At 40.0% G+C, this 14,011-nt stretch overlaps 1 protein-coding gene and 1 long non-coding RNA gene across 2 annotated transcripts in view; one reads left to right on the forward strand and one right to left on the reverse strand.

Annotated features, from left to right (window-relative positions):
• The window catches only part of LOC112974012, a 7,591-nt gene extending 6,885 nt beyond the window's left edge, over positions 1–706 (reverse strand). The window contains exon 1 of the long non-coding RNA XR_003256129.1: positions 505–706. This is a non-coding gene — a long non-coding RNA (uncharacterized LOC112974012). The remainder of the gene's footprint in view (positions 1–504) is intronic.
• IL7 (interleukin 7) lies at positions 114–10,654 on the forward strand. The gene is made up of 6 exons (XM_026082514.1): positions 114–313; positions 3,577–3,719; positions 7,069–7,155; positions 7,957–8,109; positions 9,610–9,758; positions 9,863–10,654. The coding sequence occupies exons 1-6, from the start codon at positions 304–306 to the stop codon at positions 9,906–9,908; spliced, it is 588 nt and encodes a 195-aa protein (XP_025938299.1). The 5' UTR covers positions 114–303; the 3' UTR covers positions 9,909–10,654.
• Positions 10,655–14,011: the final 3,357 nt, after the last annotated feature.

The raw sequence follows: 14,011 nt of genomic DNA on the forward strand, positions 1-14,011 counted from the left end.
GGCGGGGAGCACCGCGGCTGCGGCGGAGCAGAAAGTGAAAGTACCTCCCGCCGGCGGAAGCCCCATGGGAAAAGCAAAGCCCTGCAGAGCCAGATTCGGGTCTGACAGCGCCGCGCCCCCCCCCGGCATGCGGCCGGCGGGCAGCCGCTGAGCACAGCGCGGCTCCGCCGCCCGGCCCGGCCTCCGCGGCTCCCTCGCCCCCTGCGCGGCGCTCCGCATGCTCCAGGCACCATGGGCGAGACCGCGCCGCCACCATGACCGCGGAGCCGCCGGCGCAGCTCCCTGCAACCTCCCCCGCGGACCATGTTCCATGGTAAGGAGCGCGTCGCACCGCACCGCGCTGCGCCGCGGGCGGCGGCGGGCAGCGCCGCGCAGGGTGCCCCGCTCCACCTGCGCCCGGGCTGGGCTTCGCCKCCCGCGCTGCACCGCACCGCACTGCACCGCACCGCACCGCCCCGCGCTGCGCTGCGCCGCCCCGCGCCCCCCTCCACGCTGGGTCCTCACCGGCTCCGCTCGCTCCGCGCTCCCGGCCGCGTCGCCCCGGCTCCAGCAGTGGCGCGGCGCTTGCCGGTGCCCTTTTATCCCCGCAGCGACGGCCGGGGAAATTCCCAGTTTTGCTTTTTTTTTGTCTTTCCCCCTAGAATGAAACTAAAAGCGCCCAGTTCCCATCCCGGCCGCTGCCGGGAAAGCGGGGCCGGGAGTGGCGGAGGGAGCGGGGCGGGGGAGCCGGGGGAGGCAGAGCTCCGCGCCGCTCCGCGGCACCTGCCGCCCGCCGCTCCGCGGCCGCGGTCCGCCCCGCGGGCGCGCCCGGAGCAGGTGCGCGCAGGTCGGGGGCGCCTCTCGCTGCCGGCCGCTGCCGGCGCCTCTCTCCTCGCCGCGGTGCCAGCAGGAGCGACCCCGCGGAGCCCCGGCGCGCCTCTCCGCATCCGTGTGCGGAGTCAGGGAAGGAGGGGGAGAAAAAAAAACCTTTAAAAAACAAAAGGAGGAAAACCCCGTCCAGGCTTGCATGGGCTGCGAGCGGCGCCGGGCGCGCCCGGGKCACAGGGGCAGAGCGTGTCGCCTTCGGAGATGCGGGTCCCTGCAGGGGGGCAAATGATCTCCCAGGTACGTTGCTGCAGCCGGAGCCGGCAGGGTCCATCTGGCAACAGCTTGCGGTCCTTCGCCGGCACAGGCGCGGGCACGCCAGGAGTGCCACTTCCAGACTGTGTGCAAAAAAGTCACTTTTTTTTTTTTAAGAGGGGCTTTTTTAGATTTGGAAATACTGGAATGCTTACTGTTCCTGGCTTTTTGTCAGACAACTTGTTGGGGCTTTCCAGATACGACTTAGGAGTTTTGGGGAATTTTACTGAAAGGGCGCAGCGTTCCCAGTAATACAAGCTTCCTTCCATCAGAAGCACTAGACGTGTGGAGCGCAATCAGTTCTGCTTCTTTTGAAGCTGCTTAACTTTAAGAAAAATTCTTTCACTTCTCRGTTGTCCAAAGCTCTTGGCATTTTTTATGATACCACTCTACGGGGTTCCAGAGGACTACTTTAGATGTATCTAAACAGGTTTCTTTGTAGTGATTCTGCCATGGGTGGAGGGCCCTGCTGACTGTGCAACATCTCTTTTAGAATTATTTGCCCTTATTCTGCAATTTCTTTATTTAAAAAAAACTCAATCTGTGCATTACAGAGAAACTAAAAATAAAGAAATAGAAGTGACTTGACTTTTTCCTGTGCAGTTTTCATCTGTTATCTCCACATGTGGCTGGACAAACAGAGTTTTAAAAGTGATGAAATCTGTTACATTGATTTAAATTTAGAGGATTGATATTTGTGTCTTTTGAAGTACATTTTAGAGGTAACATATCCAATTTAAGTTATTTGGAAACAAATATTACAGTTCCTTTTTTGTACTGGAATCAAGAGGTGTAATGCTATACTGGAAGGAGTTGTTAAGTTATTGCATTTTCTGTRAACTATTTTTTTTCCTTTTTTAGTATTAAATCCCAGTCCTACAAACTGGAKTTTGGAATTCAGCCTATACAGGGGAAAACTTTCAGTCCTGATTCTAGGACAGGGGTTTATATTCACAAATAATCTATAAGGAAAAAGGAATTTGGTAGTCAGGAAAAATGGTATACGTTCTTCTTTGAAGAGGCAGCATTCAGTAGGAGTCAGCTGGGATGGACTGTGAGGGATAGGGTTTCAATGAAAGCCAGACCAGCGCACAGCGTGACTGTGGTTATTGCATCACAGAGGTTAGGTGGCTCAGTTCAGATCATGGACAAGTTCACTGTTTTCTTTTTTGAAGATATGCAACCAGAATATGCAACTTTTTTAAGAGTGGATTTAGGGATAGGTACTGTACTTTCGTCTCTAGTATTCTACAGTTCAAGATTTCCCACTGAAGCTGGGATTCACCAGTGAGGCCCAAGAGCATCTCTAAGTGTCAAACTGGCTGTGCTCAGTGGATCAGCTCCTCTCCTTGCTGGAGAGGAAGGACACTAGCAGTAGGATCAGGACATCCCTTCTGCTTTTCCTGTGAGCTGTGGTGTCTCCCAGTTGCRCTACACTGGGGCTACTCTTCTTACTGCTCAATGTAGAAGAGAGTAAAGGGCAGCTGTGAGGGTACAGAGTATCCGAGAGAGGTGGGATCGGTGTTTCTCGTATTATCCCAGTAATCTGCTGCAATCTTTGCTCACCCACCAACCTAAATTTCTAGCCCTGTTTCTGTTATCTTCTTTTTCAGTATCATTCTACTCCAGTCTCATAGCTGTAGGCCCATCTCCAATTATTAGCTTTGTAATCCCTGTATCATCCTGTTTCCCTCAGTTTCCCTCATTCCCAGTATCAGGCCAGTCACCTGCATCCTTCAGTTACCCTATCAGTTCTTTCAGGCTCTTATGGTATCTTGGTCCTTTCTCTCTTTGCCCTTCCTCACAGAGCTCCTGGTTTCCCAGATGTCATCCAAGGACAGAAGAACAGAGGTCTGAGCAAAGCAGGATGGTCCTGTGAGGGGAGAAGCAAAGCAGGGGAGCAGTAAGACTTGCTCCCAAAGATTGCAAAAATACTTGCAAAGAAGGTTATATTGCTGCTTCATCTCAGGTTACACTCACTAGCAGGGATCTGAACATTTGGGCAGCCTGAAAATGTGTTTCAACACATTTTGACATAGAGGCATGTTCACAGGCATTTGCAGAATYTAATGTAAGCAGAATTACAGTGGGATTTAGCTCCACATTAAGACACTTGAATTTATTCATCTACGTATGTGCTAGGTGCTTATGGTCCTGTTATGGTCAATGGAGAGACCTAGTCAACGCTTTCAGTAAAGCCTGGAGAGGTCTTCAGCCCAGCTTGTAGCATGAGGGAGTTTAGACACCTAGGGAGCATGAGGGAGTTTAGACACCTAGCACCCATATGGTGTCATAATCTGGAGTGAATTCTTTCCCTTAAGGTACAAGTCATTTGGTAGAATTGTACAAAGATCCCCTTTAAACTATTTTAGCAGATTACAGTGTATGTWTGTTTGTTAATAGAGCATACACTCTATGGCATTTAAAATGTACTTAACTGTTCTTGTTGTAAACCAGCCTTTTTTAGATCTATCTTTTGGGTTCTGCCACTGTTCCTTGTTCTGCCACCAGTGAATTCATCTAGTTGTGCAATGGGAAATAGAACAACTGAAATCCGTGTGAAGTATGAGAATATACTAAGCCCYGACATCAATGAGCTGGTAGGTAATATAGTTCTTGGTCCTGCTAAAATGTTAATTATCTTAAATGAAAGCAAATAATTAAAAATAACTCTAATGTTAACCTATGATAAAAGTCAGTTTTAAAATTATGCATGATACTGGGTGGTGTCTTTATTTGGGTGTACAACAATCCATTTTCTAATGTTACTCTGAAATCYGTTTGTGCGTATCACTTACTTGCACATAGAAATAATGTGATACAGGTGTTTGTGCCTATGCAGCAAATAGTTAGACAGATGTACCATTTTGGCCTACATTGTACAATATATTACATTAAGAAGTACTCACTTCTGAAGTAATTTCATTTAAGTTAYCCCAAGCCCTTGTGGATTTTTCCAATCAAAAGAAGAAAGCATTACAAAACCTATAATTTGCTCTGCTAAYGGAGTCTTGATAAGTTTTATGTTGTCTGTTGAATACAAGTGAACAGAGGCGCAAAATTCAAACCACTAATTTTTRAACTGATTTCTACCTTTTATTCCAGACAGTGATCCCATTCAGCTGACCATTTTAAAGATGAAAATCTGCATTTGAAATTTTAGATTAATTTGGAGATTTCTGGGTACTGAAATGTTTCTTATGGAGAGTGACTGAAATCTTTCATTTTCCGAGCATTTAAGATTTTTGTTTCATTAACCAATGAGCAGAAAGTGGTATTATTTAATAGTCCTAAATTTTCATAAACCTCTCCTCATAATCACTTAGAATTATAAAGGCATCTTTCTTAACATTAACCAATAAATTAGTGCTTGCATAAATTGGCATGAATCTCATCTATATAACAATAAAACAGTTTCTCTGTGTTTACGTATTAGTGTATTTTATTTAATCAAGAGTCAAGTTTTCTAGATGKCAGCAGAGAAAAACTTAACTTACTCAATTGCAACTAGTAGCCTCTCCTCCATTTTGGCTTTATCAGTGAAATAATATAGCTTTGCAAAAACTATCATCATAATTTAATGATCCCTGCCCCAAATCTACCTTTTGGCTCTTTATCAAGAATTATTAATAATTAAATTCATCTGTCAGGAATACTTTCATGGCAGAATAATATTTTACGAGGTTGGATTACCAGAGGCATTTGTGTGAAAATGGAATTTCTCTGACGGTGTGTCAGTAAACTAGAATTCACCATTCTGTTGCAGTCTTAAATCAAAATCTACTTGCATGAAATACAAGTGACATATGATGCTTTTCCAAAAATGAAGTCACTAGGGGTGAATGAGCTTTTGTATTTCTTCACACTTTTGATCCACCACTGTCCTTCAGAGTTTTATGCCAGTGGTTTCTAACCTTTCTCTGCCAATATATACATCAGCCCTCCTGTGGAAACAAATATCTTTAGGGTCAGGAAATGATCATTTAATCTTCAAAAACATTCTGTTCATGTCTTGTTTGYTGAGATCACGAAGAAGGAAAGGCTGCTTACCTAGGGGGAAAAATGTCATTATCCTGAACAAGACACAAAGGCAGGGAAAATAATCATGGCCATATTAAAACAGATAAATGGCCCCTTTAGTTTGTCATCCTATTCCCAACAAAGACAAGTGTTTCCCTGATTAAAAAAATAAACTCTTTTGGTAGGCATTTATGAAATAGTTGACCTAAAAGGCAAAGGAATATGACAGGATTAACTAAACTTGCCTCTGGGAACTACATCCTACAGTATTCCTCTGGGAAAGAGCCATGAGGCAAATCACAGACCTGCTGGAGCTGGGAGGTCAGGGAAGCCTGGGGACAGTTCCCGTATATATCCCATATATATATCATATATATCATATATACCATATATATCATATATATATCTCATATATATCACACACACACACGTGTGTGTGTGTGTGTGTGTGTGTGTGTGTATATATATCACCGCTGTAGATGGCGGTGCATCCTGAGGCACTGCTGCAGTGTGATGCACTCCATGCCCAGGGTGCGCTGAAGGATTTTGATGGAGTAATGCAGTCTTCCCTTCTTCCAGATTCATTTTAAAAGTCCATATCTTTTTATTGTAATAAATATTATTGCTGATAGAGTTCTTTAGGAGACTGTATGAGAATTAAAACTATTAGCTGTTTAATTAAAAAAAAAAAAAGCTTGAGAATTAATGTTTGTGAAAGGTAATAGGAATGTATTGGTCTCTGAAGTTCTTATTTCCTAGAATAGGCATGCACAAGCAACTAATGTACAAGTCTTCATTTTTCTGTCTGTATTTTATCCAGCTTAAGACACATTAATTTATCCTCTATGTAGAGTCAGTGCATAGTTTTGTCATTAGTTTACCAACAAATATTATTGATGATGCTGTTTGGGTGATAGCATTTGTCCACTAGAAACTTTCCTGCAATCRCATAGCCAAAGTCAATAACTTTCAGTCCTTAATAGTCAACCTGATGTTTGGAGGCAGTGATCTCTGAAGTCAGTGAGAATGGGTGGTTAGAAAGTGAAGCCACCAATACCTAAACTAAGTTTTAGGATACTTTTTAAATCTTGCTGCAGCTAAAATTTCAGTCTTTTGTGATACAAGCATAGATGTGTATTATCTTCTCAATTTTTTTTGTCATTGGACATTTGCCTCCCAAAACTTTTGCTGATTCTGAAAACAATTCTTGTTTTAAAAAGTTCTATCCAGCTTGGGTGAGCTTCTAAAATACGGACAAAGTTAAACAAAATCATGCAGAAAAAAACCTAAGAATGACACTGACTGATGTAATCACATACGTGCTTATGTGAGGAAAGCTAATATAATATTGACACAAGTTCTCTGGGGGTGTTTTAGCCCTTCTGATAGTAATAGGTTATGTGGATGCRGGCTGAAGAAGAAAGGGAAGGATTTTTATTGAGTTGGGTTCAGTTGTCATCTGAATGACAAGCATGAAAGTAGAAGAAGGAAAAACAGAGAATAAACCATTCATAAAAGATAACAGTCAAGCAAAGGGAGAAAGTGTTATGACTTAGGATATCTAGAGATACATCTTCTGTTAATGCCTGTGCAAAGTGAATGCTCAGATCTCTTCAGATGCCTGGGGCATGTATTTATTGAGGAGAACAAACAGCCCACGTAAGATTAAACATTACTGTATTTTTTTGAATGGTGAAAGACCAAGTAGTTCAATGGGATGTAAAGGTTTAAAATGAATACCTATACAAATTGTAGTTGGATCAGGCTTTTTTGTGCCTGCTTGCCAAGGAAAGCTCAGAATTGTACACTTGCTRTGGCTGAGGAGATCCTAAAGAACAATTTAGTGTTCAGATCACCAGCTGTTAGTGAGAAATCAGGCTCACTTGRTTAAAAGTACTCACTTGATTAAATATATATTATCTATTACAGGTAAATATGTCTGCAGAGTATCGTGATAGGTGCTGCAAGAATAAAAAACATGAAAATGCCAAAGTGTTCTTCTGCAATGATACTCAGGTAAAATTTAATTTCTCAGAATTTAAGTTAGAGAATATGAGCCCAAGTGTGTTTTTTTTTTTTTACAGTCCAATCCCTTAATAACAGATTATGATAATGATTAATGTTGCATTGTAATAGTCAAATCATGGTGTTCAGGATTGTCCTTTTTACTCTTTTCTGCATCTGGAATCAAACAGTCTGTCCAGTAAATTGTGATTTTTTCAATTAAATATTAATTCATTTGCAATATTAATTAATTCCATATCCAATGAATCTTTTTTCTACTGTAAAGATTCTTTAATATTTTAATCCAAAATAGTACCGAAAACATATCTTCTTTGTTTTGCCCATGAAAATAAATACAAACTTTTCCCAGCATCGATTTTCATTTTTCTACAGAAATTCATATTGGCTAAGCTTTTCACTTCAGGTTTGAAATCTTTAAAAGTAATAGTTTGAGGTAGATCTTAAATGACAGAAGGTACAATTGTCAGCTGTAGCTCCCGATTTTATCATGACTTAACAAAAGGACTGACTCCAAAAATGGTTCAGTGTTTTCCTAACTGTATCAGCTGATTTCATAAAAGGTATGAGTTCTCCCCARTATCCTTAGGATACTATTATTTCTACTACAAATTGGTATTTTGAATATTTTAAATAGATGGCAATTAGATCAGGTTGCTCAGGTAATTTATTGGAAAAGATTGGCACAATGACAGCAAAAGAARCTAATGGTCACTGATGGAACATTTTAAGACAAACCAACATTACATAGAATTAATGATGCACAGACTTTTCAGGACATATTTTTCTTTGCAGGAAATAGAATCACTACAGAGTATGGCATGCAACATGCTTAAATTCTTTAATAAGCAAAAAATCAGCAAAGACTTTRGATGGAAAGCTGCAATAGTCTCATGTGGGACGTTACAGGTTCTACAGTGCAAATGTGAAAGAAATAGAAAAGAAAAGGTGAGTGGCAATGATGGTCTACAGATTATTAGAAGTACATKACTTATTCCTTAGAGCTCTTCAGCACAGATGGAGTATCATATCTGCCTAAGGTACATCTATCTTGTACATGTTATATGCATGACAAATTTTGCTGTCTAGCATATCTCTTACAATAGATACTAAGCCCAGTGCAAAGACTAATTAAGCCAATGATCTGGAATTCTGTAGTCAAGAGGTGTGCCCTGGATCAGCGCTGAAACACCTCAATTAAATCTCCAGTAAAAGACAAAGCCCACACTTATGTGAAGAAGGCCTTTAACTTCTCTAGAGGATAAAGTCATAGTGTGAAACTCTATGTTGGGGTTCTACCTTAGATTAATGTATAAAATGCCCTATATGCTTAAATTGGTTCGTTTCACCAAATAATTAGTGGAAGTTTCTACCCTTTCTATAATCCCTTTGGCTTATCCTTGATCTTTATTTTAATCAGAATATCTCAAACTCAGCAACAATACTTAGATATGAAAATATTTGAATTTTCAGTCAYTGCAGAGTCATTTCTTTGGAATGTCACTCAGCTCTAGTGCAGTGATCTACAGACTACCGTAGCAAGGGGAAAGTATTCTTTTAATACTTTGTGGTTCACAATTATGTACTGAACTCAAAAATATTGACCAACATTGAAAAGCCTTCCATAGGCACCAAAGCATGTAATTCTTCATGGTTGGCTTTACATTGTTTGAGTAAAGGTTGCATTTAATTTATTCTTTTTCTCCTTGAAATGACTTGCATAACCTAGGAGCATATCCTCAAAACAATGTTGGTTCTATATTTTCCTTAGGCAGCTGTAGTGGAATTTAACTTTTGCCTAAGTATAAAAGGCAAATTTAAGTCATGAAAGTCAAAGAGTGTCACCCTTGAAACTCCTGCCTGTTCCTGTGGGTGCCTGGATTTATTTAAGGACCAATTATATTAAAATCATTCAGTAAAAATCATAAACAGCAACTGGAGCAGGACAAGAACCGTGGTCTCCTGGTCTCTGGGAGAATCCTGAATGCTCAGCCAGAGTCTCATCTTCTAGGCATAGTACTGTTTTGTTCCATAAATCTCAAGGTACCACGCATATACCTATGTTGTTTAAAGATYGGCTCACAACTTAATTGGCTTTATTTTTCCAGTTCTTCACATAATTGAAGGTAAATTTTAAACCACTGATACAGGATGTACATGTTCTCAGTTGCACACATGGGTTTCAGAAGTCCTTATTTCCTGTGAGTTAAAGCTGCATTCTCCCAGTTKAGTGTGAAGGGACATCAGCAATGCTGTATCCAGAGTGAGAACTGGTGCAGGTTACATATTGTCACTGCAGATATTGTGAGCAGCCCAGCATTCTGGCTAAATTACCGAATAAGATACCTGCATTATTCATTGAGATGCAAGGTAATTAATTTGTTTCACAATATATGTATATAAAAAATAGGCACTTCTCAACTAACAATATAAGCTACTCTTTTTCAGGTTTGCACAGAGGTAAATACGCATAATAAAGAAGATACAGAAACAGGTGAACACTCAAAAAAGAAATGTAACCAAGAATTCTGTGAACTGAAAGAAAATATATCTAGCCTTCGATCCTGCTGGAATAAATTTGCAAAAATAATTTCCAGGTGAATCCTGCTCTTTTCTTTCAAAGTGGCATTACTTGGTATCTTTGCATTTTATGTGCATTCTTTAAGTAACTCTGTTCACTTATGTAAACACTTTATGCCAGAATTCTGATGGAAAGCTACTGTACCTTGTTCCTGGAGACAGAATAAATACAAACGGCTAAAAAAAGCTGCTGAAGTCCAAGAAGTGGAAATAAAAACCACTGTTTGAATGAAAGGAGTATAGAAGGCTGAGTTCCACTTTATGCTCTGGAAACTACTTTGAACTTTCTTATCTTTTGAGTAACTTTACAGTACCTTAATATGAAAGCATACTTAGGTGTCTACTGCAATTAAAAAAATTATCTTAGAAACTGCAGACCAGGAAAACAGTATGAAAAAGTAGCTGGTTTCTTTATATCTATGTAGAACGTATCAAGGACCAAAATGAACAATCTACCAAATAAGCAACAGCTCTTGAGTCTGTTCTGCTGAAGCAATAATGTTTTAAGCATAGCCGGGGTTGCATTTAATGGGTTTGCAATCTGATTTAGGTTTGAAAAAATAGGGAAAAGGTTAACTTTTAAAAAAACTTAGGAAGGAGTACTGGCTTTTGAAAGATGTAGCACACTTCTGCTCGCTGAAGTAGAAGCAAGATAGTGAGGCCTATGGAAGGAGGGAAAGGGGATGCCTGAATGTAAGTTTGTTCAGTGGACCAGAAACAGCACTAGCTTTGTGCATTTAGGTATCCTCTAGTTAGCTGAAGGAGTAGCTAGAATTGCTTACCTTCAGATTGTGATTTCTTGTACACAATTATTTTATATAACATGTTTAATATGTTAGACATTACTTAAAGTTTGTGAATATTTTCAGAGGATAATATATTGGCATTTAACTAATAAAGTGTTCATATTTAATTTTGGATAAATAGAGGTATTTTTATAGATGTTTGTAACTCTTTTGCAGTTTCTTACTTTGATATTATAACTCCTTTGGTAATAAAATATTTGTCTTCTATGGAATTGGATTGTTGTATTTTGGGGCATCAATACTCCCCTTTCAGCTTTTTGCACAGCTAATTATTAAAAGCAGAGCTGGTAATATAGCCTCCAGCTGCTTGGCACTTCCAATTATAAAAGATCCATTTTGTGATTTGCTTATAACTTGGCCAAACACTTTAGGCTGACATTTCCATATCAGGTGCCTGCCTTGGGCTAAATGTTTTTGGAAATCTTCAATTAAGGCAGCTGTTGTTTCATGGTTCAGAGTTAGGGAAACATATATTGTTTTATCTATGCTAAAAGAAGTTTTTGGTGGAACTACTGACAGAAAACATTGATATTCAGAACAAAGACCTGCTTGTAATGATGGGATGCACTTCAAAGAACTGCATCGATCTCCTCTGACTGGAATAACATCTGCTATACTAAATCCATGTAACCCAGTGCGCCCTCCTGCCGATGCTGAGGAAAGAGGTCAAAAGCAAGACAAACACACTGTGATGCTTTCCTGGAATACCCTCCCCCTCACCACCTATTCATGGGCTAGACCTCTTGGCTAGGAGTAGCATCTTTGTAAAACTGTGATTGAGACCTTCACATTTTCTCTTTATCTCCTGCTGTATGAGGTCATTCCAGCTTTCACTCCAAGCAGTGACGGGGAGGGGGAAGTAAAAGGAAACAGATTTCCTAGTATCATACTGCAGGTAAGAGACTGCAATCACTATTGTACTGGCTTCTCTAGAAATCCTTCCTACTGAAAGAAGTCCCACGTTGCTGCAGGCTAAATTTGTCTCTGTTGCTGAAGGACAGCTGTTGTTTTTTGGAAATTTAGGAACACTTGAAAGGCAAGATCTATTTCCTAATGACCACTACTGGCAAGGAAAGGTCAGTGGGGATTAACAGAAAAACACAAAGGTGCAATATTAGCTGCTATAAAACTGAAATCACAAAGTCTAYTTAGATGACTTACACAGCAGCTCACAACTTAAATCTAAGGCAAATCAGGCAGTTTCTGGCCTATCCCTAGGAAAAGCCAAGCTTAGATCCAGAGCAGAAATTTAAATTAAGAGATTATTGAAGTGTGTGTTTTCTTATTGCTTCTCTTAAATATTCTGCCTGCCTGATTCTTACTGCCAAGATTCCTGAGTTGCCACTTAGGGGCAAAGGCTAACTGCTAAGCACAGTGACTCTTGCACTTTCCTTTCTTCCCTTCCATTTGAGAAACTTGTATAGCCTTCCTGAAATTATGAACGTGACAAAAATAAACTGCTTTGCAGGAAATGGGCTAAGGAATGAGAACCTTGCAGGGTACCACTCCTACTTCCCTTTCACAAAATCCAGATTAAGGAGTGAAAAAAAAGCAGCATCTCTGGGTTGAACAGATTTTTTTAAATTAGGCTAGTACAAAGAAGGAACATGAGTAGGTCAAACCTGGGGTTTAGAAATGCATTAAACTTAGAGGAAGGTGGCAAGGGAGGACAAGAAGGGTATTTAATTTAGTTACAGGAATTTTAGCACTGTTGTTGCAAGGGACTGCAAGAATTAAGCAAGAAGCGATGATTAACCCCCGTGAGCAAGTTAATGTTGCACTTTGAATAATTTCCAACAGTAAGAGGGAGTTTGGTGCTCTGCTGTTTATAATGAGAAGGAAGAACTTCTGGTGTTTAAGTAGTCAGATCTAGGCAGGTCAACTGGAAGAGAAGGTCCAAATCTCACTTTACACTATCAAGCAAGTGTATTACAGCTGCTGTTCTTTAGTTAAAGATGCAGGAGTAATGTCTCCTGGCTGGTTTTACATTTCCTTCCAGTTCCTCCTCTTCAGCTTTGTGCTGAGCAAAAGAGATGTTGGCTTGGAAAGGTGGGTTGCAGATAGCAAGAGGGTTCATTCAGCAGCTACTGGAATGATTCGTGATGAACTAGAATAAAGAGGAAGCCAGCATGGCAATAGTCCAGCAGGGGGGCTGTATCTCAGTAGTGACAAGATTTTGCAGTCCCTTGGCATGCAGATGAATTTCATCCAGAACAATGGGAAAATGTACGTGATTTCCTCCGAAGAGGGTGTGGTGGAGTAAACAAAAGAGCCACCAGGAGGAACTTTCTCCTAAAAAGAGGAAAGAAAAGAGGAACTGGTCTCAACTCAGTGTTTAAAAAAAAAAAAAAAAAAAAAAAGCAACCTAACCCCTTATTACAATTTCTGTTCACATGAGTGAGTTTTACAGGAAAAATGTAACTTCTGCTTTTTTCCTGACACGAACACATTAGTGATTCATCATTTCACCAACAAAACAGTGCTCTAACTTCAGGAGGCAGAAAGAACAAACCCAGATTGAGTTCAGGTTACCTATTCTATCTTAGCAGCTTTATTAAAGAATGATTTAACTACAGGTATCACAATGATAAGCTTGACATAACCTGAACTCTCCACAGAGTCAGGAAGAAGAAATACAGAGATTAACTTTATATGAGCAGATCATACTAATTTAAATATTTGGTACAGAGCATTTTTCAAGGTGACTGAGAAATCTAATTCACATTTTCAAGTGAATAAAAAAAATAATGAAAACTATTATCCTTTGAAAACATAACTAAAGCAGTTGTCTCCCAAACACTAGGAAAAAACACTAGATAGTCCTCATGTTAGGTCTGGTTTCCTTCAGACTATGAACTTCATGTTATTTGTAAGGTTGAATGGTATTATGTATCCCAGTGTATTTAATTTAAGACAAATTCATGTTTGGCTACAAAGATGCGTGCACTGCAAAAAGTTTTATAGGCATATTCACTTTATTGTTTACAAGTGGCAAGTCAGCATTAGGTAATGATTTACATTTATGAATTAAAACACAACTGACACTTTAAAACAAACTTAATATATCCAATAAGATGCAAGCAAACTCAGCCATTCTGAAAAAAACAAACAAACAAAAAAAACACTGGATGGTCACAAACACAACTATTCGGCAGACTGAAGTGCAAAGCAAACATAACAAACGCAGTGCTGACAAATTTAATCACCTCAAATAAATGAATGAACAATTCATATAAAAACATGGAACACCAATAAATAAACTGATGTTTTTTGCTTATGAAAATGCATACTAAGTATCACATGGCAGATGAGCAGTGAGAGAGTTAGAGTAGTCATTTAAGATAGGTATTATAAGAGTTGTGGAATATTCAGCACTTTACAGAATCAAGGCCAAATCCCTCCACACTTCTGCCAGAAACACAAATACAAACGTAGAATAATAGTAAACCATGCATCATTTTTTT

This window comes from Apteryx rowi, unplaced genomic scaffold, assembly GCF_003343035.1.
Source record: "Apteryx rowi isolate R43461 unplaced genomic scaffold, aptRow1 scaffold_58, whole genome shotgun sequence".
NCBI lineage: Eukaryota > Metazoa > Chordata > Aves > Apterygiformes > Apterygidae > Apteryx > Apteryx rowi.